Source organism: Arvicola amphibius, chromosome 2 (genome assembly GCF_903992535.2).
Source record: "Arvicola amphibius chromosome 2, mArvAmp1.2, whole genome shotgun sequence".
NCBI lineage: Eukaryota > Metazoa > Chordata > Mammalia > Rodentia > Cricetidae > Arvicola > Arvicola amphibius.
The window spans coordinates 75,385,147-75,410,848 of NC_052048.2; the positions used below are offsets into that span (position 1 = coordinate 75,385,147).

At 44.0% G+C, this 25,702-nt stretch overlaps 1 protein-coding gene across 2 annotated transcripts in view; it reads left to right on the top strand.

Annotated features, from left to right (window-relative positions):
* The window catches only part of Usp39 (ubiquitin specific peptidase 39), a 31,459-nt gene extending 10,889 nt beyond the window's left edge, over window positions 1-20,570 (top strand). Inside the window, exons 6-13 of one of the 2 annotated variants that reach the window (XM_038319904.1) lie at window positions 295-520; window positions 4,445-4,522; window positions 8,058-8,125; window positions 8,819-9,007; window positions 11,919-12,061; window positions 17,359-17,494; window positions 19,480-19,566; window positions 20,321-20,570. In XM_038319904.1, the coding sequence (XP_038175832.1) occupies window positions 295-520; window positions 4,445-4,522; window positions 8,058-8,125; window positions 8,819-9,007; window positions 11,919-12,061; window positions 17,359-17,494; window positions 19,480-19,566; window positions 20,321-20,392 (999 nt within the window). In that variant the 3' untranslated portion in view covers window positions 20,393-20,570. Of the gene's footprint in view, window positions 1-294; window positions 521-4,444; window positions 4,523-8,057; window positions 8,126-8,818; window positions 9,008-11,918; window positions 12,062-17,358; window positions 17,495-19,479; window positions 19,567-20,088 lie in introns of both variants that reach the window. The other variant, XM_038319903.1, reaches the window with a different exon arrangement.
* Window positions 20,571-25,702: the final 5,132 nt, after the last annotated feature.

Genomic DNA, 25,702 nt, shown 5'->3' on the forward strand with positions numbered 1-25,702 from the left:
CTGCCTGCATGTATGCCTGAAGACCAGAAGAGGGCATTAGATCTCATTGTAGATGGTTGTGAGCCAGTACATGGTTGCTGGGAATTGAACTCAACCTCTGGAAGAACAGCCAGGAAGAGCAGCCAGCGCTCTTACCCTCTGAGCCACCTTACCAGTCCCTAGAGTCAGTTTCTTTTGGATGTTTGAAGGCTATCCTAGTCCTGTCACAGGCTTTATCTGAATGTTAGCTGAAACAGCCTGGTCCTAAGTGGTCCTGCAAAGGGATTTGTGCTAACTGGAATGCTTGATTTCCAGGCTCTGTCTAATGTTCCTCCTCTTCGGAATTACTTCCTGGAGGAAGACAATTATAAGAACATCAAGCGCCCTCCAGGGGATATTATGTTTTTATTGGTCCAGCGTTTTGGAGAGCTGATGAGAAAGCTCTGGAACCCCCGAAACTTCAAGGCACATGTTTCTCCTCATGAGATGCTTCAGGCTGTTGTCCTTTGCAGCAAGAAGACTTTTCAGATCACCAAACAAGGTGAGAGACAAATCACCCACATCTCTCTGACTTGAGGACCGCATTTCAGGGGCATCTCAGAGCCGGTGAACACATTTATTTCCACTTGTCAGTGAATCCTGATAGGACATGAAGGGACTGTCTCTGGATAGGGGGTTAGGGTCTTCATTCTTTTCTGATCAGTGGGTCCAAAGAGATTTGTGTAGGGGATCGAAGAGACTGTAGCTGTATTCTCAAAGAGAGAATACAAAAATCTGTTGTATTTGTCAGAATAATGGTATTGCTTATGGGAGATCCTAGGCAAGCCTTGTTGTTAAGTAGCTGCTGCTTGTGCTGCTCATTTGTTGTGTCCCCTGTTGGGTACTCAGGGAAGTTTTCCACTCTTTCTCATCTCTCAGCCTAGTTCTAACTGCTGCTGAGTGAAGTCTCCGGTTAATCTTAGTAGCTGGGTCTTATGCAGTACCACATTGCATCCATTTGTTCATCCTGTACTCTTGGTTTTGAGATAAGGTCTCACTCTGTAGCCCTGACTGGCCTGGCGCTCACCCCAAACTCACAGAGAGTATTTGAATTCTGCCTGTCTTTGCTTTCCCCATGCTGGGTTGTCCTCTACTTTCCTTCCTGAGTGTTAGAGCTACAGGTTGAGGTATATGATCGTTTTCTTCCAGGAAATGCCAGGCTAACAGAAAAGGTAATTGTATAGGAAGTAATTAGAGGATGTTAAGTGCTGTGATGAGAAAAAGCAGCCTCTCCAACTCATGGAGCAGAGACCCAGGTAAACATATGGGTAGAGTCCTGAGTGCTAGGTAGAGGAGGAGGTGGGTTGGTGATAGGCATGGCTAGGCAGGCATGGGGTTCCAGTATAGTTTGGGATGCTCAAATGTGTCTGGCACAGAGAGTAAGTAGTCACATCTTGGATCCCAGGGTCAGTGGAGAACCAGGGTGGTAGTTAGGAAAGGGGATTTCCCAGTTTCTGTGTCTTTGTAAGGAGACTGGGTTTTATCTTAAGGTTGAAAATCAGTTGGCACTTGCCAAAGTGTGACAACAGTTCCATGGGGGGGGGCGGTGGCACACGCCATTAATCCTAGCACTGGGAGGCAGAGACAGGCGGATCTCTTGATTTCGAGGCCAGCCTGGTCTACAGAGTGAGTTCCGGGACAGTAGGACACGCGTGCAAACACACACACACAAACACACACACACACACACACACACACACACACACACACACACACTATTCTGACCTGGGCATGGTAGTCCATGCGTATAATCCCAGCACCTGTGAGGTGGAGATAGGAGTTCAAAACCATCTTTAGCTACATGATGTCTTTTCTCAAAAATCCCAAACCAAAATAAAATCCCATTATTCTGATTGAGGAATAAATTACACAGAGAGAAAGGTCAGTGGCTTGGTTTTTAAATTTTTTTTTATTATTTTATGTGTGTAAGTGTTTTGCCTTTATGTGTATGTCTGCATACCACATGCATGCCTGGTACCGGAGGAGGCCACAAAAGGTTGTCAGATCCCCTTGAAGTGGAGTTACAGACAGTTGTTAACTGCCATGTGGGTGCTGGAAATTAAACCCAGGTCCTCTGAAAGAATAACAAGTACTATAAACTACTGAGCCATCTCTCCTGCCACCTCTACTCACAATACCTTTTTCTTTCTTTTTTTCTTTTTCTTTTTTTCTTTCTTTTAAGATTTATTATGTTTACAGTGTTCTGTCTGCAGGGCCAGAAGAGGGCACCAGATCTTATCACAGATGGTTGTAAACCACCATGTGGTTGCTGGGAATTGAACTCAGGACCTTTGGAAGAACAGCTAGTGCTCTTAACCGCTGAGCCATCTCTCCAGCCCCACAATACTTTTTTTTTTTTTTTTTTTTTTTTTTAAATAGACAGGTTCCTACTGAGCCCTAGCTGTCTGGGAACTTGCCATGTAGACCAGACGGGCACAGAGATCCACTTACCTCTGCATCCTACATGCTAGAAATAAAGGCATGTGCCACCATGGTTGTGTAGTAGTGCCTTTCAGATTCTCAGGGACTTAGGAGAAGAGTACTAACTAGGAGATGATAAGGTAAGTAGATGAGGAGCTGAGACTCGGGCAACAGAGAGTAAGATACACTTGGGAATAGATAGTGTATGTTGACCAGAACCCCATGATTTATTTCCAAATGAGCAGAAGTTGCAAAGACATTTGAGCATGGAGTTTCATAGTTTGCAACAGGCCAGTAGTAACACTTACTCTTCTGAACAGGGGACAGCCACCTCCTGTGCTAGATGAAGCTTCACATATCCAGCATCCAGATTCATAAAATTACTTGGTTTCTGCACCAACTCTGTGAGGTCTCAATTTTTTTTTTGATTTTTAAGATTTTTTTTTAAGATTTATTTATTATGTATACAGTATTCTCAGTATTCTATCTGCAGGCCAGAAGAGGGCACCAGATCTCATTACAGATGGTTGTGAGCCACCATGTGGTTGCTGGGAATTGAACTCAGGATTGTTGGAGGAGCAGGCAGTGCTCTTAACCACTGAGCCCTCTCTCCAGCCCTTAAGATTTATTTTTAAGTGTGTGTGTGTGTGTGTGTGTGTGTGTGTGTGTAGGTGCCCATGGAGTATGTGTGTGAATATGTATGTGTATATATTTAAATGTGCAGGTGTTCCTGGATTCTAGAAGAGGCTGTTGGATTCCCTAAAGCTGGAGACTGGAGTACAGGTAGTTGTGAGCCATCCATTGCAGAGGCTGGAAACTGAACTCAGATCCTCTGCCTAAGCAATGAGCTTTCTTTTGTTTTTATGTCAGGGCTACAACAAGATATGATATTTTTTATAGAGAAATTTATTTTGTGTACCATGGGTGGTTTTCTCTGTTAGCCTTTCCTTCAGTTTTGACACCTTTGCAGAGCTAAAGCATGACGGTTAGAGCTGCAGAAAAGCCTGAGCCCCAAGAGTGAGCTTCCCTTGTTTCCTCCTCCATAGTCATGGTTTGCATTGTCAGTTAAGTAGTTACCCCAGTGTCTGAGACCCCAGTGTCTGGGCATTATCAGTTGATGTGGGTGCATAGACAAGTTCTTGCTTTGGTCATTTGTAATTAAATAAAGCATTGTGTGTGTGAATCTAGGAAAGTAATTTTGTAGAGCTGTCAGGCCTTTGGAATCAGGGAGATGAAGTTAAAGAAGAATACATAGCCTTATAAATTTTAACTAGATGAACAGAGGGGAAGTGAATGGAGACAGACATCTGGTAAGACAGTAGCCATTATCTCAGACATACTTGGGAGGTAGGCACCTAGTTTCTTCTTAGGCACTCTTATCATGGGCCAGGAATGTTGCTTGTTCCCAGAATCCTTTGCTTTGCATTGTGTGTGGATGCTTTCTTGGAAATAGCACTTTAAGTCACCTTCCTGAAAGATAAGTCTTTAAGATAGGGAAGTGAGGAAGGAAGTCAGAGCCACTCTGAAGGTATGGATGTTACAGGGCCGTCATTCATTATTATCATCACTGGGTGGTGAAGTACATTCTGAGATGGAAGTGACAGGGTCCAACTGTAGATCAAAATACCTTGAGAGAAAGAGAAGACTAAAGAGTAAGCTTGGGGGACTAGAGAGATGGCTCAGTGGTTAAGAGCCCTGCTTGTTCATCCAGAGGTCCTGAGTTCAATTCCCAACAATCACAAGGTGGCTCACAACTATGTGTAGTAAGGTCTGGCACCCTCTCCTAACCTGCAGGCATACCTGCAGACAGAACACTGTATACATAATAAATTTAAAAAAAAAAGTATTAAAAAAAAAGTAAGCTTGACCTTGAGGAGTGCGGGTGTTTGTTGTTAGGTAGAGGAGGATGCACAAGATGGGGTGCGTGAGGAGAACCAGCCAGTACATGGTTGGGTTCCTTTCCTGCCTCTGAGCTTCAGCATGTTCTCTCTCCCTTTGTTCCCAGGGGATGGAGTTGACTTCCTGTCTTGGTTTCTGAATGCTCTGCACTCGGCTCTGGGCGGCACCAAGAAGAAGAAGAAGAGTAAGTCGTGCTGCTTGTCCAAAGAGAGCCTCATTTTCTTTGTTTTTGCTTTTTTTCTAGAAAAACATTTATACTTATACTGCTTCTTCCATTTTGAGACAAAGTCTTGCTGGACCCCCGGCTGGCCTGGAGCTCAGGTTCTTTCTGTCTCAGTTTCCTCTGTACTGAAATGACTCAGACTGCATGGTTCTTCTGCTTCCACCCCAGAAGTTGGGATTACAGGCATGTGCCATTAGGCTGTGCTAGACCTGAATTGATCTTGCCCTGTTTTTTTTTTTTATTAGAATATGGTTATATTCTCAGTTTATTTTTTTTTCCTGGTTGTTTCGTTGTTGTTTTATCTTTATTTTTTTTTTTTAAGTCTTTGTAATATGTTCTTGCTGCCTAGCCCAGGCTGGGTTGGAATTTGTGATCCTCCTAACTCAGCCTCTCTTATACTGAGATTACAAATATATACTGCCTTGCCTGCCTGGCCCCAGTAGTTTTTAAGCAGAAATGCCTGGAAGATACTGGGGTTAAGTGAAGTAAGACAGACAGAGACATGGCTGTGTCTTGTCCCTCCAGAAGTGAACTTCCAGAGGCCGAGAGTAGAATCCTGGTTACCAGAGGCCTAGGGCTAAGGGCTTTCAGACAGAGAAGTTAGCAGGAGGAGGAGCTTTCAGTGTTCTTTGGCACAGTTGGTAAAAGTGGTTGACATCCACTAACTGTGTATCTCAGTAGAGCTTCTAGAGAGGATTTTGAATGTTTTGAGCACAGGGAATGATAAATGTTTAGAGATGAACATGCCAATTAGCCTCACCTGGCCATTATTGTACTATATATTTATTGAAATAGCACTCTGCTCCATTAATTGATATTGTTTTGGGTATCAATTAAAGCTCCTTCACCTCCAAATGTTAGGATTACAAGCATGTGTCATTTTACTCAGATTAAAATGTTTATTTATTTAATGTGCCTGCATGAGTGTGTGTGCACCACACGTGTACAGAAGCATTCGATGATCAGAGCCTGTCAGAAGCCCAGGGATTGGAGTGACAGGTGGTTGTGAGCCATCTGAAGTGGGTCCTAGGAACTGAACTCAGTCTTCTGCGAGAGCAGTATGTGTTCTTAACTGCTAGACCATCTCTCTAGAACAAGTCAGAGCTTGGTTTTGCTGTTGTTTTTGAGACAGAGTTTATATGTGGCTCTGGCTGGCTGTCCTGGAACCGACTGGGTAGACCAGACTGACCTCAGACTCACACAGATCACCTGTCTCTGCCTCCCAAGTGCTGGAATTAAAGACAAACACCACCACATATTGGCCAAAGCATTTTTTTACAAATCAGAAATAGGTATAATTATGCTCTAGAAATTCTGACCCAGTTTGGAATGGAGAGTGGGAGCATCGTGTTCTAGATTCTTAGATTCCTCTAGTGCTAGAGCTGTTGAAGGACTGAGCTGAATGGTAGAGCAGACTGAAAAGTGGCTCTGCTTGTAGGCACAAAACTAAACTAAACGTCCCTCTGACCCTCAGCTTCTCTTGTTTAATTTGAATTCCAGTTATACTTTGTAGCTTATAGACTGCAGAGTCAGGTGAGTCATTCTAGAGACATAATGCAGTGTAGCTTTCTTTTTTGTTTTTGTATTTCAAGACAGGGTTTTTCTTTATAACATTCCTGGTTGTCCTGGAACTTGCTTTGTAGACCAGGCTGGCCTTGAAATCACAGAGATCTGCCTGCCTCTGCCAAGTGCTGGGATTAAAGACCTGTCAACGCCATGCCCTGCTGTTTGTCTTCTTTTTTATTTGATTGATTGTGTGGTTGTGTATGTGTTGTTTGTTTTGAGATCAGGTCTTGCCTTGTAGCCTGGGCTAGCCTCAAATTCCTAATCTTCCTTCTTCACTGCCTGAGAATAAGTGCCCCTCCACACCCAGCTCTTGTCTTCTGGGTTATGATGGCTCTGCTGGGTGATGGAGTTGGGTTCTTAGTCTAGGTAGCTCTGCCCTGTCTGCGAGGTAAATTCAGCCAAGCTCATTCTCTCAGGTCTCTAACTTATGTTCCGCTGGGATTCTGTGACCCTGTGTGCTTTGAGTCTTTTTCTAAAAATATTTATTTATTTATTTATTTATTTTGTATACAATATTCTGTCTGTGTGTATGCCTGCAGGCCAGAAGAGGGCACCAGACCCCATTACAGATGGTTATGAGCCACCATGTGGTTGCTGGGAATTGAACTCAGGACCTTTGGAAGAGCAGGCAATGCTCTTAACCTCTGAGCCATCTCTCCAGCCCCTGCTTTGAGTCTTTGTCTTGGTTTTGTTCTTGTTGACCATCTTAGTCATTTCTCTCTCTTGTTCAGTATAGGTTACAGCCTTTTGAGGGCAGAAATACCTTGACTAAGTTGCTTTTTTTTTTTTTTTTTTTTTGCTTTTTTTTTTTTTTAATATTTATTTATTTATTATGTATACAATATTCTCTCTGCATGTATGCCTAAAGGCCAGAAGAGGGCACCAGACCCCATTACAGATGGTTGTGAGCCACCATGTGGTTGCTGGGAATTGAACTCAAGACCTTTGGAAGAGCAGTCAATGCTCTTAACCGCTGAGCCATCTCTCCAGCCCCGACTAAGTTACTTTTGAGGCTCTCTCTCTCTCTCTCTCTCTCTCTCTCTCTCTCTCTCTCTCTCTCTCTCTCTCTCTCTCTCTCTCTCTCTCTCTCTCTCTCTCTCTCTCTCTCTCTCTCTGTGTGTGTGTGTGTGTGAGTGTGTATATACATACATACACCTGTGAAGGCCAGTGCTGAGATTAGAGGTGAGATGGGCCTTACCCATCTAGGGATCAAACTCAGGTCTTCTTCATACCTGATGGAAGGCTCTCTACTGACCAAGCCATTTCCCTTTTTACCTATTTTTGTTTTCATTGTTTTGAGGTAGGATCTCATGTGGCTAAAGTTGGATTTGAACTCTTGATCCTCCTGCCTCCACCTCCCAAGTGCTAGAATTATAGGTGTGAGCTACCACACCCAGTTCTATGTCCAGTTCTGACTGATATTTTAAAAAAAAAGATTTATTTATTTTATTTGTCTCGGTGTTTTGCCTACCTTTTGCTATGTGCACCATGTGTGTGCCTGGTTCCCTCAGAGGTCAGAAGATCGTATTGGAGCCTCTGGAATGGTTGTGAGCTACCATGTGGATGCTGGGAATCAAACCTGAGTTCTCTCTGCAAGAGCAACAAGTGTCCTTAGCTGCTCAGTCATCTCTAAGGATCTTTCTTTTTAAAATGATTATGTTTTTAAGTTATTCTTTTCAAACTCACATTTTTCCCCTTTCATGACCCAGCCCAATGGATAAAGAATGTCGTGTGGAGGAGATATAATGTAATTACTTAGGAAAATAATTATGTAAGTACAATGATATATGTTACAAGGTGAAGCTTCTGTGCTTAAGAAGAGCTTGAGTCTTACACTGTTCTGGTTTATACCAGAAATTTAGAAGTTGGGATATGTTCTTGACATGCTTTCTGGTTTCACAAACTTTGTATTTTGCTTTTTGTTTGACAGCTATTGTGACTGATGTTTTCCAGGGGTCAATGAGAATCTTCACTAAAAAGCTTCCTCATCCTGATCTGGTGAGTGTCCAGAACAGAATTCTAGCCTGATAAATGTTCCTTGAGGGACTTGGGGAACCAGGAGCTTAGAGAATAGACAGGATGTGCCCACAAAGAAGTTGACGAAGCACCTGCTGTAGGGCAGCTCTGTGCCCATAGTGGCCATGTACTGTGAACTTTAGAGTTTGTAGTTGGTAGTCTTGGTTGAAGTGGTTTGACCACTGAGTGGTTCAGCTGAGCTTCTTGAGAACTTTTTAAATAGTAGGTGTATAAGTAAAACCCTTTCAAAGAGGATTAGTGTTTTCTTTAAGAGTTGGTCTACAAGGGAATGGGTTTGAGTGGTGTCTTCAAACCCGTGTGCCATTACACTTAGTTCTCATTAACCCTCTCTTTCGTTGCCCTGCTCTGTTCCCAGTGCTCTCTTCCTGGCGGGTTTCTTTCTACAATAGTTCCTCCTCTTGCTTCATGTCCCTTGTATTCCCTTTCCCACTCTTCCCCCTGAAGGTCTCCTGTCAGCGATCAGTCACCTTTCTAGTTGGATGACCACATGCATGCACACACATGCCATCAGTTTTTGAATGAATACTGTCAGGTGGTTCTGCATACGGCTGCCTGGGCTCTGGACTAGGGGATGTGAGTGAGCATCATGTCTCTGTGGGTTTGCTTCCTGCTGTTCACTCTTCTTTCCTCTTTTGTCTTCTCATTCATTTCCAGCCAGCGGAAGAGAAAGAACAGCTGCTCCATAATGATGAGTACCAAGAGACAATGGTGGAGTCCACATTCATGTACCTGACGCTGGACCTTCCCACCGCCCCACTCTATAAGGATGAGAAGGAGCAGCTCATTATCCCCCAGGTGCCGCTCTTCAACATCCTGGCCAAGTTCAACGGCATCACTGAGAAGGTAGCCACATTGCCACCCTTGCCCTGCTTTCTCGGTTTGTATTTTAACATTATCATCACCAGCACCCTTTTTTTTCAGTGTTGACAACAGGGCTTTGGAAGTGGAAGGCAAGTGCTCTATAAACAAGTTACTCCCCAGCCTCTGCATCCTTTTCTATTTCAGAATCAGCGCATAAATATCATAGTCTTACTCTGAATGTATTGTCTTTTTCAAGTCTCCCAGCCTCTCTGGTATTTAACTCTTTAACTTTGGAGCCCTTCTTACATGGCTCCTACCTGCCTCTGAGTACTGTAAAGAAAAGTTGGAGATTCAGATGTTTGGAAACTCAAGAAATACAGGAATCTCATCTTTTTTTTTTTTTTTTTTTTTTTTTAAGATTTATTTATTAAGCATACAATGTACTGCTGGCAAGGAAGGAACCAGGTCTCATTACAGATGGTTGTGAGCCACCATGTGGTTGCTGGGAATTGAACTCGGGACCTCTGGAAGAGCAGTCAGTGCTCTTACCCTCTGAGCCATCTCTCCAGCCCCCAGGAATCTCATCTTTAAAAAGAGAATTTTTATTTTGTTGTGTTTCTTGAGATAATGTCTTGTCTAGCCAGCTTAGCCTAGAACTTGCTGTGCAGCCAGAACCAGCCTTGAATTCTTGATTCTCCTTCCTCCACTCAAGTGCTGGCCACCACTTCCAGCTCCAACAATTATTTTTAATTTGTCAATTTTGCTGTTATTTTTTGTTAATAATACAGGTACTTACCGTTAATTCAGTCTCAGTATCAAATTGTTGTATTTTTTTTTTTTTTCTGAGGTAGGGTTTCTTTGCTGTCCTGGAACTCACTTTGTAGACCAGGCTGGCCTTGAACTCACAGAGGTCCACTTGCCTCTGCCTCCAAGTGCTGGGATTAAAGGTGTGTGCCACCACAACCCAGTGAAACTGGACTCCTGGGGTGGGGAGAAAAGAACCTTGAACTGTTTTGAAGTGATGTTTCCTTCTTGCTGAGCTGGAAGGGACAGTGTAGACCCCACACTCTTGTTTCCCTTGCTGTCTTATTAACATTTTGGAGAAGTACCCAAACCCTTTCTTTTGTAAAAAGTTTCTTCATTTTCTAGATGACCTTTAATAACTTTCTCTCAATTTGCTGGGGAGGAGGTCTGTAAGGCCCCTCACTATGCAGTGTCAGAAGTGGGTCTCTTAATTGCTGTTTTATTATCCAGATAGTATTGAAGCAGGCATATTCTAATTTAAAATCAGTATTTTCTTGGGGTTAGTGAGATGGCTCAGCAGGTCAAAGCCCTTGTCATGGAGATCTGGAAACCTAAGTTCAGACCCTGGAGCCCACAGTGGAAGGAAAAAACAGACTCCTGGAAATTGCCCTCTGGCCTTTAGACATGAATTATAGCATGTATACACCCACTTTCACCTAACATCTCTTCCTCTCTCTCTCTCTCTCTCTCTCTCTCTCTCTCTCTCTCTCTCTCTAAATTGAAAATATATTCTATTTCCTTGAGCAACTTGTGGATCTCAAGGGATCTGTTTTTCCGTTTAGAACTCAGTCAGTTCAGAAGGAAGCCTTGGCTGATTGTTTCTGGTTATGATTAGTCTTTCAGTCCTGTCTCTTAACTAAATGTAAGCTTAGGTTTTACTGGGGTTTGAGCCTCAACCTCATGTATACTAACCAAGTGCTTTATTAGGGTATATTCCCAGACAAGGATAAGAATTTATGTTTAACCCCAGCACTAGGGAGGCAGAGACAAGTGGATCTTTTAGTTCAAGGCCAGCCAGCCATAGTTACACAGAGAAACCCTGTCTTGAAAATCAGAGAGAGAGAGAGAGAGAGAGAGAGAGAGAGAGAGAGAGAGAGAGAGAGAAACTATTCTCAGGGCTGGAAAGATGGATCAGCAGTTCAGAGTGTTGCCCTTGCAGAGAACCTGGGTTCAGTTTCCAGCATGCAAGTGGTACCTTACAACCATCTGTAACTCCAGTTCCAGGGAATTGGCATGCTCTTCTGACCTCTCTGGGCACACACGGGTTCATAGACAGGCAGAACACCATCCACATAAAAGAAAAAGGGAAACTGCTAATGTTCACTCGCTTTAAGCCCCTTGGGTTGGCAGGTGTCCTGGCCCTTCCCTTTCTTCTTAGGCCATTGTAGAATGAGCTCACAGGAAATGTGACCTTCTACACTACTTACACAAGCCCTGAGATTTCTTCTCAGATATGAGCTTCAGTTGCCAGGGATTGAGATAGACCCAGTGCCTCCTGTGTGCTGAGTACAGGTTTTACTGCAGAGCTACTCCAGCCCAGGTCTTAGAATCTTTAAGACAGAAAGGATGGAAGAAGTTGTTAGCCACCTCCTTTGGAATACTGAGGGTGCTTCACTGTTACTAAGGCAAGAAAAATTTCCCCATTTTGAGTAAGATCTGTTTTGTTTTGTTTTGTTTTCCAAGACTGGGTTTCTCTGTAGCTTTGGAGCCTATCCTGGAACTTGCTTTGTAGACCAGGCTGGCTTTGAACTCACAGAGATCCCCCTGTTTCTGTCTTCTGAGTGCTGGGATTTAAGGTATGTGCCACCATGCCGCCTGGTGTAAAGTAAGATCTTTCTGGTGGTAATTCAGCTTTTAACCGTTGTTTTCATTTGTCGGTTTTGTTCCCTGTGTTTGCCTGAGCCTGCACAGCTGTGGTATTAGTTTCAGCAGTGTGATCTTATACTGGCTGAAGCAGTCCATTGCATTTTACTCTGTGTTTGCTCCATTGCTGATCTTAGCCTCTTTTGTGATTTTGGGGACTATGTATTTTCTGAATTTTAGGTGTGATACAGAGCTATGTTTAAAAGCCAGAGCAAAGCTCAGGTCCCTTTTGTACCGAGTGCTGACACTGAGTGCTGGCACTAATGTCATCAAACTGTTTTTCTAGGAATACAAAACTTACAAGGAGAATTTCCTGAAGCGCTTCCAGCTCACCAAGCTGCCTCCATATCTAATCTTTTGCATCAAGAGATTTACTAAGAACAACTTCTTTGTGGAGAAGAACCCGACAATTGTCAACTTCCCCATCACGTGTGTATTGCCCTACTTCATTCTGGTGCCCCCCCCCCACTTCTCTCTTTTTGAGACATTGTGACAGGGTCTTATGAATCCCAGACTGTCCTTGAACTTGGCAGATGATCCTGACCACTTGAAACTCCTGCTGTAGCCTGTTGTAGGAGCCGCTTGCTTGTCCGGCTGCTCAGTCCAGAAATAATCACCCAGAAACTGTATTAATTAAATCACTGCTTGGCATATTAGGTCGAACTTCTTATTGGCTAGCTCTTACATACTAATTTAACCGATTTCTATTAATCTGTAACATCATGTGGCTGTGGCTTACTGGATAAAGTTCCGACGTCTGTCTCCAGCGGGGCTACATGGCTTCTCTCTAACTGCCTTCTTTCTCCCAGAATTCAGTTTAGTTTTCCCTGCCTACCTCTATTTTGCCCTGCTCTGCTATAGGCTCAAAGCAGTTCTTTATTCATTAACCAATAAAAGCAACACATGGACAGAATGACCTCCCATACCATCAGCCTCCCAAGTCTACAGCTGTCCCATCTGACTGTGAGTCTGGATTATCTTTCCATAGTGTTCCTTTTGGACTGACTTGGTTGGAGATTACAAGAACCAGCTTCCTTCATCAGAGAAATTAATGATTTTGCTGGAAGGATGTATATATTTCAAGGTCCCCAAAGATTGATATTGTAGTCAGAGTTTTTCTGTCCCGCAGCTGCTCTGAGGCTTGTATTAATTACAGATGCTGGGCTGGAGCTGGAGAGATGGCTCAGAGGTTAAGAGCACTGCTGCCCTTCCAGAGGACCTGGGTTCAATTCTCAGTAATCGCATGGCAGCTCACAACTGTCTGTAACTCCAGTTCCAGGAGATCTGACACTTTCATACCCATGTACCTAAAATAAAATTAAATAAAAATTGAAAAACAAAACAAGTGCCCAGCCAGTAGCTCAGGCTTATTACCACCTAGCTCTTACATTTTAAGTTAACCCATATTCCTTATTTGCAGTCTGCCGCGTGGTGGCACCTTTATTTGTTTGTTTGTTTGTTTGTTTGTTGGTGGTACCTTTATTAGCATGGCACATTCATCTCCTATTCCCTCTTTGTCTGGCTGGCAATTCCAGACTCTACCCTTTTTTCTCCCAGCATTTTCTGACTTTCTAGCCTAACTTTCCTATTCAACTATTGGTCAGTCAGCTTGTTTATTAAACCAATCATAGGGACATATAAGCATACAGTGTATAGAAGGATTATTCCACAGCAGAATATTTAACTTAGATACAGTCATTTATTTGTTTACTTATTTGAGATATAGTCTCATGTAGTCCATACTGTCTTTGAAGTCACTTTCTAAGCCAAGATGACCTTGAACTTTTGATTTTCCTGTATTCTACCTTCCAAGTTCTGTAATTACAAGCATGTGACAGCACACTGTCATAAATTACAAATTTTAATGTGGGACCTTTAAATTTACTCTGCAGTTGAATTTTCATGATTTTTTGTTTTTTTGAGACAGGGTTTCTCTGTGTAGCTTTGGTATCTGTCCTGGAACTAGCTCTTGTAGACCAGGCTGGCCTTGAACTCACAGAGATCCACCTGCTTCTGCCTCCTGAGTGCTGGAATTAAAGGTATATGCCACCACTACCCGACTTAAGTTTTCATGATTTGTTTGAATGAACTGAAAAGGTACCTGATATTTTTCGTTGACTGTCTTCTAATTCAGAAAGACTGAAGTGTCTTTTTTAAAAAATATTTATTTATTTATTATGTATACAATATTCTTTCTGCATGTATGCCTGAAGGGCAGAAAAGGGCACCAGACCCCATTACCGATGGTTGTGAGCCACCATGTGGTTGCTGGGAATTGAACTCAGGACCTTTGGAAGAACAGGCAATGCTCTTAACCACTGAGCCATCTCTCCAGCCCTGAAGTGTCTTTAGAAAGACCTTTAATTCACGTAATTGGTTATGGTCTGAAAAGCCAATGTTCTTAATTTTTTTAAATTAAATTTTAAAAATTATTTTATGTGTATGGCTATTTTACCTGCATGTATGTCTGTATCTTGTGTATTCCTGGTGCCCACAGAGGCCAAAAGGGCATCAAATTCCCTGGAACTGGAGTTACAGCCACTTGTGAGCACCCATGTGGGTTCCAGGAATCAAACTGTAGTCCTCTGGAAGAGGAACCGGTGCTTTTCCCTGCTGAGCCATCTCTCTACCACCAAGAGACAGTGTTTTACATGGTCTGAAGAAGGTCTCTGAGAATGTGGGGAAGCCTCGTGGCAGGCTGACAAGAAGTGTGTCAGTGGGTATTGAGGTTGGAGGAAGCGTGGAGTCCAACACAGATGACAGGGGAAGGCTTTGGTTGGGCCTGTGTTTAACTTGAATGTCTAGAGTATGTCCAGTTTTCTTGTTGACAGGGAAGTTTTACGCTTTTGTCTGTTTCTGGTAGTCTTTGAATTTCATACTTTAAGTCTTTGTAGTTTAAAATAGCAGAGGATTTCAGGTTTATGGTGGGCAGATGCTCATCTCCTGGTCTCCTTTTCCCCTCATCGTCTTTCTCTTTCAGTCCCCCAACCACCAGGACTGCCAGTTTTCCTGTGGAAAGATGTCCAGTTCTTGGTTCTGTGTGAGTCTAAAGAGAGGGAGGATTAGCTGGGCAGATGGCTTAGTGGGTAAAGTGCACTCTGGGCTGTGGGACTTAGAGTGGCTGAGCCCTAAGGGTCCTCCCAGTGTAGGGCTTGTTTTGTTTTTCTAATGGATTCCATCTTCCCTGAGAATCTGTGGCAGTAGATGGTGAGAAGAGAGAGGTGTCCTGGGGTATCTTCTCTTAATTACTAGAGGCAGAACCAGGCATCCTAGGTGCTACTGTATCACTGAGCTTTGTCTAAATTTTATCTAATTTTTGGAGACAGGATCTTGCTATGAAACTCAAACCTGGCCTTTAATGAACTGTGCCCTTAGCTCAGCCTCCTCAGAAACTAGAACTGTGAGTCTGTGACAGATGCCATGCAGAAGAATTTCTAAGTGAGGAATACAAGAGAATTTTCTTTTTTAAAAAAATATTTCTTTAATTTTTTTTTATGTTTATGAGTGTCTTACCTGCATGTGTGTGTTTGCCGTGTTCATATAGAGCCCATGGAGGCCAGAAGAGGGCACTGGATCCTCTGGAACTGGAATTACAGATGGTTGTGAACCATGTAGGTATAGAGAACTGAACCTGGGTTCTCTGAAAGAGCAGCCAGGCTCTTAACCTCTAAGCCATCTCTCCAGCTCCTTCTTTCTCTCTGGGCTTGTCTTCCTGTTTTCTGTCACTGTCTTGTTTGTGTGACAGGTGGGGAATACAGAAGCCACCTGTCTCATCTCTTGAATGAGACTTCAGAAGCACTGCTTTTGAAATCCCACCAACCAAGGCTTTATGTCAGAGCTAGTCTCTTGTGAGTGGGCAGTGTGTTACTGATAGGAAAGAGCTTCAGTTGCAAAGAGGCCACTGTGTGGATTGTGCTTCTTCAGTCCTGCAGAAACTCCTTACCTGCCCTGCTGCCTTTTCTCTGGGGCCTGGAGTAGGTTTCTCCTCTTAGCAGCTGCATTTGTACATTTGGCAGTTGGGACTTGGGTAGCTTGCCCTTTAGAAAGCTTGCTCTGGAGAAGTTATAAAATAGGAGGTTTATTAGACCAGGACTCAAAGACAATTTCATTAAAAAATTATGTTGTCTTTATTTTGTATATGTGTGTGCACTCATACGTTGGTTGATGAGCCTCAGCATATTTCTGGAGGTTTGAAGATGATGTATGGGATTTATTTTTCTTCTTCCACTATTTGAGTCCCAGGGGTCACACTCAGGCCACCAGGCTTGCATGGTGAGCACTTTACTAATTGGTCCATTTTCCTGTTTTTTAATTTTTATAAAAAACCTTTTGTTTGTTTGTTTGTTTTGTTTTGTTTCTGAGACAGGGTCTCTACAAAGCTGTTCAGGATATCAGTATATAGGCCAAGCTGGCTTTGAACTCAAAGACATCCTTCTACCTGTCTCCTGAGGAATTAAAGATGTATGTCTCTGTGTCTGGTAGAGGCAGAGGTTTTGTTTTGTTTTGTTTTGTTTGCTTTTTCAAGACAGGGTTTCTCTAGCTTTGGAGCCTGTCCTGGAACTAGCTCTGTAGACCAGGCTGGCCTTGAACTCACAGAGATCTTCCCTGTCTCTGCCTCCCAAGTGCTGGGATTAAAGGTGTGTACCACCATCGTCCAGCTGTTTTTTAAGATTTATTTATTTTATGTGTGTGGGTGTTTTGTCAGCATGTTTGTCTGCACATCACATCGGATGTTTTTGATATTGGATCCCCAGGAATTGAAGTTATAGGACAGGTGGTTGTGAGTCCCCTTGTGGGTGCTGGGCCGTGAACCTGGGTCCTCTAGCAGCCAGCCTCTTTCCAGCCCCCAAGGTTTTTTGGTTGTTTTTTTTTTTCCCCTTCAAAAACAGGCAGAGTGTCAGTCTTTGGACCAAGTTGACCTGAATCACTGTGTAGCTCAGAATGTCTTTGAACCCTAAGTGCATTGGAGACCCTGCCTCAGAAATAAGGACTAAAGTAATTGAGGAGGACACCAGGTATTGGTCTCCTCTCCAGGTGCTCACAGCCATCTGCATGTGCACACAAGTACATATACCACACATACAAAGATCAGAAGACAGCTAGCTCTCTGGACCCATTGTTTTCTTCAGTGCTGGTTTCTAGTCTAGAAACCTTCAAATAAATTCCCCTTTTATACCTTTGCTACCTACGGCAGCTGGGTTACTTGCAATGATTTTGCCTCTAACTTCACTGAAAAAATATGGAAAAAGTAAGAGTCTTGAAAATAAGAAAGCTGATGGTTGCCTAGTTTTCAAATTGAAGCTGTTACAGTGACACATCATGTGATCAGTCTTCTTCCATAGAGTGCCTCGGGGCAAAGGGCAGCTGCTGCCTGGATCCCGGAGTAGCCAGGTACACTCTTGGCCTATGGGCAGGCCCCTGCTGCCTCAGCTCATCACAGTCGGGAGGCAGTGGAGCTACGATCCTTCTGTAAAAGACTTAAATTCGCAGCTGTCTGGTAACAGCCACGATTCCCACTCAAACCCTTCCCTCCAGACTTGCTCCTAAGGGGTGTTTTTCACTGTTGGAAAATGTGAATTCAACACTGGAACTGTTGTGGCACTACAAACCTTTCCAGAACTAGGACCCTAAAGTAGCAGTCAGCAGCTCTGTGCATCATTTGTAAGGGGCATTTCCCTAACTTCACAGCTATGGTCTGATGTTCTGTTGTTTCTCTTTATCTCCAGAAATGTGGATCTAAGAGAATACTTGTCTGAAGAAGTCCAAGCAGTCCACAAGAACACCACTTATGATCTCATCGCCAACATCGTGCATGATGGCAAGCCCTCCGAGGGCTCCTATAGGATCCACGTGCTTCATCATGTGAGTGGCCTCTGACTGGCCTGGAACAGAGCTGCAAAATAGGCGTTGTTCCTGTGGTGTGATTGAGTTTGCCGTTTCTGGGCCTGGCCTCAGAACTCTGTATGTACTGGATGGTTTTAGTTTTGTCTTATGTTAGATACCACTGGGAGGTACCCCAGCCCAGTTACGGTAGACATTAATTTTCAACTGGAGTAGAGAGGCTGTGGATGCAGCCACAGATCCTATGGTGCTAAGCCCATCTCTGTAGCATGCTTACTTACCCCAAGCATTGATTGGCATCAGGGTTAACTACGAGACTCTGCTTTACAGTGTGTGGGTGCAGAATGAGGTGTCAAGTGTTCTAAAGTTCCCTGGGAGGTTCTGCTAGCCAGTTAGGATTGAGAACCTCTGTTCAGGGTCAGAGCCCCACCAGCCCCAGGAGCTGTGGTGCCATCGGAGGGCTCCTTAGGACAGCAGAATTTCAGCCCCCTGGCTCACATTGCATCAGCTCTTCATTATTTAACAAGACCCTTTGATATGCATGAAATTAACGTTTGAGAAGCATTGGTTTAGAGACTCCTTACTTTGTCAGGATTGTTTTTAAGACAGGGTCTCATACTGTAGCCCAGGCTGACCTGGAACGTAGGCATAGCCCAGGCTGGCTGAGAACTTGTGGCAGTTCTTCTGCCATTAGCCTCCCAAGTACTAGGATCAGAGGTATTACCGCCATGCCTACCAGAGATAACACATTTTAAGAGTGTATCTAAAGCTGAAAACAAAAGCACACACAGAATATATGTATAAATGCAGAATTTTGTTTTGTTTTTGTTTTTTGGTTTTTTGAGACAGGGTTTCTCTGCAGCTTTTGAGCCTGTCCTGGAGCTAGCTCTTGTAGACCAGACTGGTCTCGAACTCACAGAGAATAAATGCAGAATTTTAATGTAGGTTATTGTCCCTGGGACTAATGGTTTACTGTCCTTATAAAGCACATCCCTCACACATGAGGAAACCTAGACTTAGAGTCTGAGAATTTATCTGAAGTCAGTAACATTGGGATTTGTGCCGAGATATTTGGCCTCAGAGCCATGCTTAACTAGTCTTAGAGCCAGAAGTGAACTTGCTTATATAGGCCCACATTTTCTCTGCAGTCCTATACTCTGAACTTGAGGCATCTGCAGTCGGTCTCAGCAGTTCTTTCATGTGTTAGGTCTTTTCATGGCAGCATGCTGTGAGGTCGTTTGGCTATTGTTGGCGACATTGGTTTGCAGGCAAACTCTAGGTGATGGGCAGTGTCCACCAAGGTGCCTTACCTTTTTCTTTGTTTCTCCTGTCTCTGGGTTGAGGATATGGAGGAGGAGAATGTCCATTTATAGGTTCTTAGCAGCCAGCTTTATGTACTTTCTAGCAGGTTCGTCTAATTTACCATTTTTGGACAGGAAAAAGACATTAGAGATTGGAGGACATTTTCTTTTTTTCTTGTGAGTGGCCACCTAAATCACCTTAAGTGGGTCTAGGGATTTAGCTCATGTGACAGGGTGTCTAGCATGCACAAAACCTTTAGTTTAATTCCAGACACCACATGAACTGGGTGCGGTGGTGGCCACCTATAGTGCCAGCACTCTTGAGGTAGAAGCAGGAGAGTCAGAAGTTCAGAGTCTTCCTTGGCTAAAGAGAAAGTCTGATGTTAGACTGGACCATGTGAGGACACCCTACACACACGCACACGCGCGCGCGCGCGCACACACACACACACACACAGGTGGGGGGGACGCAAAATGTTTGGTACTCCATTGTATTTCAAAGACTCCTTGACAGGAATTGAGGTTATCAAAACTGTTCATTGACTCAGGTCTAGCCAAGGTTTTGACTCTTGCTGATGTTTAGTGGCCGTTCTTACATACTTTCTGCCATGCAGTCAGTCATCTTGTCTCTGATCCCTGGCTGTATCATTTTCACACCTCTGTTTTTCGAGAGCAGATTGACCCAAACTTTCATGCTTTGTGCAGGGAACCGGCAAGTGGTATGAATTACAAGACCTCCAGGTGACTGACATCCTGCCCCAGATGATCACACTGTCCGAGGCGTACATTCAGGTGGGTGTGGCCCAGTGGACTTGAGGTAGAGTCTTGATTATAGGCCTGGGTGCTTTAGGAGTGCGAGGGGACCAGATTATGTGTCCCCAGAAGTTAAACAGGTTTTCAGAAAGGAAAAGTGCAGAAGCCTGTAAGTCAGCAAGTGAGCAAAGTGTGTTTGTGGTCTTATGATTTAGCAGAGATCTGTAACATAGTCCCAGGAGATCCAAAGCTGTCTTTTGACATTTGAGCATACCAAGCATGCACATGGTGCATACGTAAGTGTAGACAAGACATTCATACACATTAAATAATAAATGAATCTGAAAAAATAAAAAAAGAATGAACAAAAGTTGAGGGTGTGTGGAAACATGAATGGGATGGAAGGGACTGTTGTGGGGAGTGTGCGTCATTAGTGGGGAAGGCAGCGCATGTGACAGCGGGGCGGGGCGGGGCGGAATGCTGCCTGCTGCCTGCTGCCTGGCAGGGAATAGTTACATGATGGCTGCCTGCAGAGCTCATCATTGTTTTCATTTCTGACAGATTTGGAAGAGGCGGGATAATGATGAAACCAACCAGCAGGGGGCTTGAACGCCTTGTCTGGGGTTTTGCCCCCAAAGGCTGAAGATGTTAAATGAAAATACTGAAGCTGTAACTTAACATGAGCTGACTGAAGATTCCTGCCCCAGCTCAGTTTCTATGGGTCTGGCTGCGTCACCATCAAAGAGCCTGTCTGCCCGTGGTGTCCTGTGCTGTCCAGCATTTCTCTGGACAGCACATTGCAGATGATACTCCTTCCCTTTCAGCGCCAGCAGGCAGAACTCCTACAGATGGATGCCTTACTTGAATTGCTGCAAGTATCAGAGAACATATTATTCCTTGGAAACATCAAGTCTTGAGATTCTCTGAGTGAACATGAAGCTAACAGCATCTTTCTGTCTATCATAGGTAGATGGTTTTCCTATAGTTCCTTCTCTCCTATGGGACTTTTGGAATGGATTAAATATCCTCCTGTTTTTAAACCAGCCTTTTGTTTTATGTACCTCATTGAGGCTTGCTCAGAGGTTTATTTTCCTTAGTAACTTACATACTTTCTGCCATGCAGTCTGTTATCTTGTGGGCATCATTCTTGTTTCTTCCTGTCAGCTTGTGGGTGTTACGTCATTTGGAGTACATTTGTCTCTAAGTAACAAAATATCTCACTAAAAATGATAAACTCTTGTGCCTAACTAGAAGGCTAAAGGTGGGCAATTTCAGACTGCAGTGCCGCTTTGGAAGGCGGAGATGAAAGAACTAGAAAGCGCTGCTTACAGCAGTGCAGTTCTGAGCAGGTCTCAGCCAGGCCAGTGGGGAGCCAGAGCAGAGATTGACTGGCCAAGGAACTGGGTAGAAGCATCAGTCATTGACTCAATAACCTGGAGGATTTGAGCTCTGGCGGGAGCACTGAAGCAAGTCTAAGATGTGGGAAAGGCACTGCAGCAGGAGCCAGTCAGCTGATTATGGCAGCTTCTCTTTTGTTTCCTTCTTCCCTCCCTCCCTCCCTCTCTCCTTTCTTCCTTCCTTCCCTCTCTCCCTCTTCCCTCCCTTTTGACAGTCTTGCTCTGTAACCCAGTTGGCCTCTAACTTACCATCCTCCTGTCTCCACCTTTGGAGTGCTGGGATTACAGGCTGCCTGCCACTCCCCTTCAGCGGGTTCTGAACTGGGGTGCTTCTGCAGCTGTGGCTCGTGTTTTGTTTGGTGTATTGCTTTACAGCTGATAGAAGCTGGAATGTCTCAGGCCCCTCCTCTCACTGTTCCCCTCTTCCCCAGGCCATTTCAGCTGCGCCTGTGGCTCTTTTTGCCACTCTGAGAGAGGGGACACCTAGAAAGTCCTAACACCACACATCCCTGAATTCTTGATCTTAAAGCCAGTTGCCCATTTGGTTTGCTTTTAGATGTCTTTAGATCAACTCAAACTTAGTTGGGAATGTAGCTCAGTTGGTAGAATACTTATTCAACTAGCATTCACCCTTGGTTTGATTTCTACCACCACATAAACCAGGCATGAAGGCATGTGTTGTAATCCCAGTATGTGGGAGAAGGAGGCAGGAGAACACAGTCAAGGGCATTCTTAGCTACCTGAGACCCCATCGCAGACAGAACCCTCATCAATTTTTTGGGAGTCATCCTTTCCTTTCCTTTTTTTTTTTTTTTTTTTGGTGTGTGTGTGTGTCTGTCTGTCTGCCTGTCTGTCTGTCTGCCAGCCAGCCAGAGGAGGTCAGATATCACACCGTTATTCTCTGTCTCATTCTTTTGAGACAGGAATGAGCCTAGAGCTAGTCTTTGTACCAGCAAGCCCCCTTGATCCTCTTGCCTTCACCTTGAAATAGTGGTTTGTAGGTGAGCTTGTGTCCACAGAATCTCAGTCTTGATGCTTGTGGGGCAGGCGCCCTTTCCCACCGAGCATCTCTCTAGCCCCCTCCTATCCCGTTACCAAGTCCTGTTTATTTTCTTTTGCATGTGTTTGTCTCTGCTCCCTCTCTCCCCATCTCCCTCCCTTTTTTCTTTTCCTCTTTCCCTCTCCTAGTTGGGCTATTGAAATGTTTGGTGGGTAAAGGTGCATGTTGCTAAGCCTGAGGACCTGATTTCAATTCTTGGGATCCACATGGAGAGAACTGACTCCTGCAAGTTGTCCCACCCCTACACAGAGTATTATTTTCAGGGATTTTTTTTGTTTTTGATTTTTTTTGAGACAGGGTTTCTCTGTCCTAGAACTCACTCTGTAGACCAGTCTGGCCTTGAACTCAGAGATCTGCCTGCTTTTGCCTCCTGAGTTTTGTGATTAAAGGCACACACCATCACCCCTAGCTGTTTTCAGATTGCATTATTTATGCGTTTGTATACGTATCAGTGTGCACATGCCACAGCATGTGTATGAAGTTCAGAGGACAGCTTGCGGGAATTTGTTCTCCTCTCCTAGCGTGTGGGTCCCTGCGTTTGAAATCAAGTCTTCAGACTTGGCAGCATGAGCCTTTACATGCGGAGCTCAGAACTAATCTTTAAAGCAGGGCTCAGCAGACCACTCCTCCCTCTCACTGACCGTCCACTCTGGCAGCTCTTTGTCTTCTAAGGTAAAGACTGAAGCATTTTCCTCACTTCCAAAATCATTTATGTTTGTTTTGAATTCTGGTCTCACTGACCTAGGATACAAAATGTCATGTGTTGATAAGCAATGACGTGGGTGCTTATTTTTATTTATTTATTTTGGGAGACAGGATCTCACTATGTAGCCTTGGCTGGGGTGGAATTTGGTGTGTAGACTAGGTTGACCTTAAAGTCACAGTAATCCACTTTGTTAGCATTCAGGCATTTACACTGGCCTGCTCTCAGGAGCCCAGCAGAACATATCATCAATATTAGCCAAGACGGAGGAGAACTGTGGTTGCTCTGGCTGGCTCAGAACATGCTATATAGTTCAGGTTAGCTTCAAATTTTTAGCAGTTGTCTGCCCAGACTCCTGAGTGCTGGGATTAACAGGCATGTGTCCATACCAGGCACTCAAATTTAAGTTCCAAAAGATAGGTTGTTTCTTTTGTTCCAGTCCTGGGGAGAGACTTGGCACTTATGAAGCACTTAGTGTTTCTGGATCAAATTCACTGGTACTGTGTTCTTGGTGCTGTGTGAATGGTAATTTTTGTCTGCTTACTTTCCCAAGAAAGACATAGTATCACCTAAGCACTTGGGGCCCACTTCTCAGAGTTTTCTGTTTAATAGTCTACAGAAGTGGGTCTTGACCCCTTTCACAGGGATCGCCTAAGACCATGGGAAAACAGATGTTTACATTATGATTCATAACAGTAGCAAAGTTACAGTTATGAAGTAGCATCAAAAATAATTTTATGATTGGAGTCACCACAATATGACAAGCTGTATTAAAAGGTTGCAGCGTTAGGAAGATTGAGAATGACTGGTCTCGGGTCTGTGTGTCTTCTACTAACCATGCTGTCTGAACAGGTGCGTGCCCTCTGTGTTTCAGTCATGATCCCATCATGCAACTCCTTTTTAATAGACCTCAAATCCCAGAGTGTGAACCATGGTGGGGAAGGGAGACTCATGCTTTCTTAGCAGGACCCTGCAGCTAGGTTGAGGAACATGGAAAACATCCTGTGCCGAAGATACATGATAGGAAGATAGGTAGGACAGTAAACAATGAGTACTCCACTAGATCTTTACTGTTACTACAGTAAGCAGAGTCAGTGAGATGGCTCAGTGTGCAAAGCCTTTGCAGCGCCCACCTGAGTCCAGTCAGTCCCCAAGTCCCACGGAAAGGCGTATGAAAAGAATTTACTCCACGGTGTCCTGAGCTTCACATGCACACACAAACGTGCACACTTCTCACACTTCACACACACATAAAAAAGATTTATTTTTCTTACTTTTGTATGTGTCTGTGTGTGGGTTTGTCCGTGTGAGTGCAGGTGGCCTCACAGGCCAGAGGTGTCAGAAACCCCTGGCGCTGGAGTTACAAGCAGTTGTTGTAGTTGATGTAGGTGCTGGGAATTGAACTCTGGAATTGTCCTCTGGAAGAGCAGTGCATGCTCTTAACTTCAGAGCTATATCTTTAGCCCATAAAATAACTTTTTTAAAAAGAAGAAAAGAATCACAATCAGACAGAAAGGATAAATATGAACAAACTGTAAGCATATAGATGCTTATTCAGTAATCAAAGCTGAATAGCTGATTTGTTGATTACAGAGTATTTGGTGCTCTTCATTGGGCCAGGGTACCATTCTCAGGTCTTATAAGGCATCTTACAACCTTCTATAACTCCATTTCCAGGTCATCCAATGTCCTCTTTCTGGACTTTGAAGGCACCCAACAGGCACATGTGCAGTGAACATACATCCAGGCAGAATACTTGTGCATAAAATTAAAAAAATTAATTTAAAAATGCTAATTACAAGAAGGTCGTGTGTGTCCCAACCTAACCTCAAACTAACCTAGAGCTGAGGATGACCTTGAACTTCTTCCCTTGCCTCTATCTCTGAAGTGCTGAGAATCACACACCATCACATCTGGTTTATGCAGTGCTAGGCGCTGAACCCAGAGTTTAACAATCTCTTTACAGGATGAGGTACATGAGGAGGCCAGCCTGCCTCCCTGCCTCCCTATTCCAGACAGGGTCTTACTCTAGCTCAGTCTGTCCTAAAACTCATTATGTAACTCAGGCTGGAGTGCAGGGATTATAGACTTGAACCACCATGGCAGCTCAGGAATTCCATGTTTTAATTTATCTTTTAGTAAAAATGTAAAGGATTGCTAATCCTCGGACTTATGGAAAATGGAAGAGATACTTACAGTTGGGCTGGAAGTAGATACAATGTGTGCAGAGCATCAACTCAACAGGAAGCCTGTGTTAAAATACAAATGTGCAGACTTTTGTCCCACAACTATGCATCTTGAAATTGATTCTAAGGAAGCGATCAGGACTTAGGAACAGATGTAAGAAGATGTAACTAGGAAGACAGCCCCCTCCATAACAGGCCTTGCTCTGCAGGCCAGGCTGGACTGATTCCAAAGCACCAGGATCACAGATGTGTATAGTCTGTCTGACGAGAATCTTTACTCTTTTTTTCTTATTGTTAGTAATTATTTAAAAGAGGAAAATTATTGAGAAAAATGTTGGCTAGAGAGATGGCCCAGCAGGAGAGAAAGGCACATGCCATCTAGACTAGACCGAGTTCTGCATGGAAGGAGAGGACCGACTCCTGTAAGTTCTCTGACCGCTACTTTTGCATTGTGGCACACGTATGTCCCTCTCCCACACTAAGTAAATGTAACTGAGAACAGTTTAAACATGTGATTAGCAGTGGTGTTAAACGCCTGCCTGTGTTGATGTGGGAAGGTTGGGGCTGGGGATGAGCTCAGTGGAGAACACTTGCCTGGCAGCACCAGACCCTGTGTTTCCCTCTAAGCGCTCCTCTGGCTTCCATATGTACACACACTCATACACTCAGGCACATGCACACTACCCACACAAATGAACACAAACATGCACATAATAAACACATTGGTGTGTACACACACACACAAACACACACAACTCAATGTGATGGCACATGCCTGCAATCCTAATTCTTGGGAGACAGAGGATCATGAGTTAGGGAACATGGTACA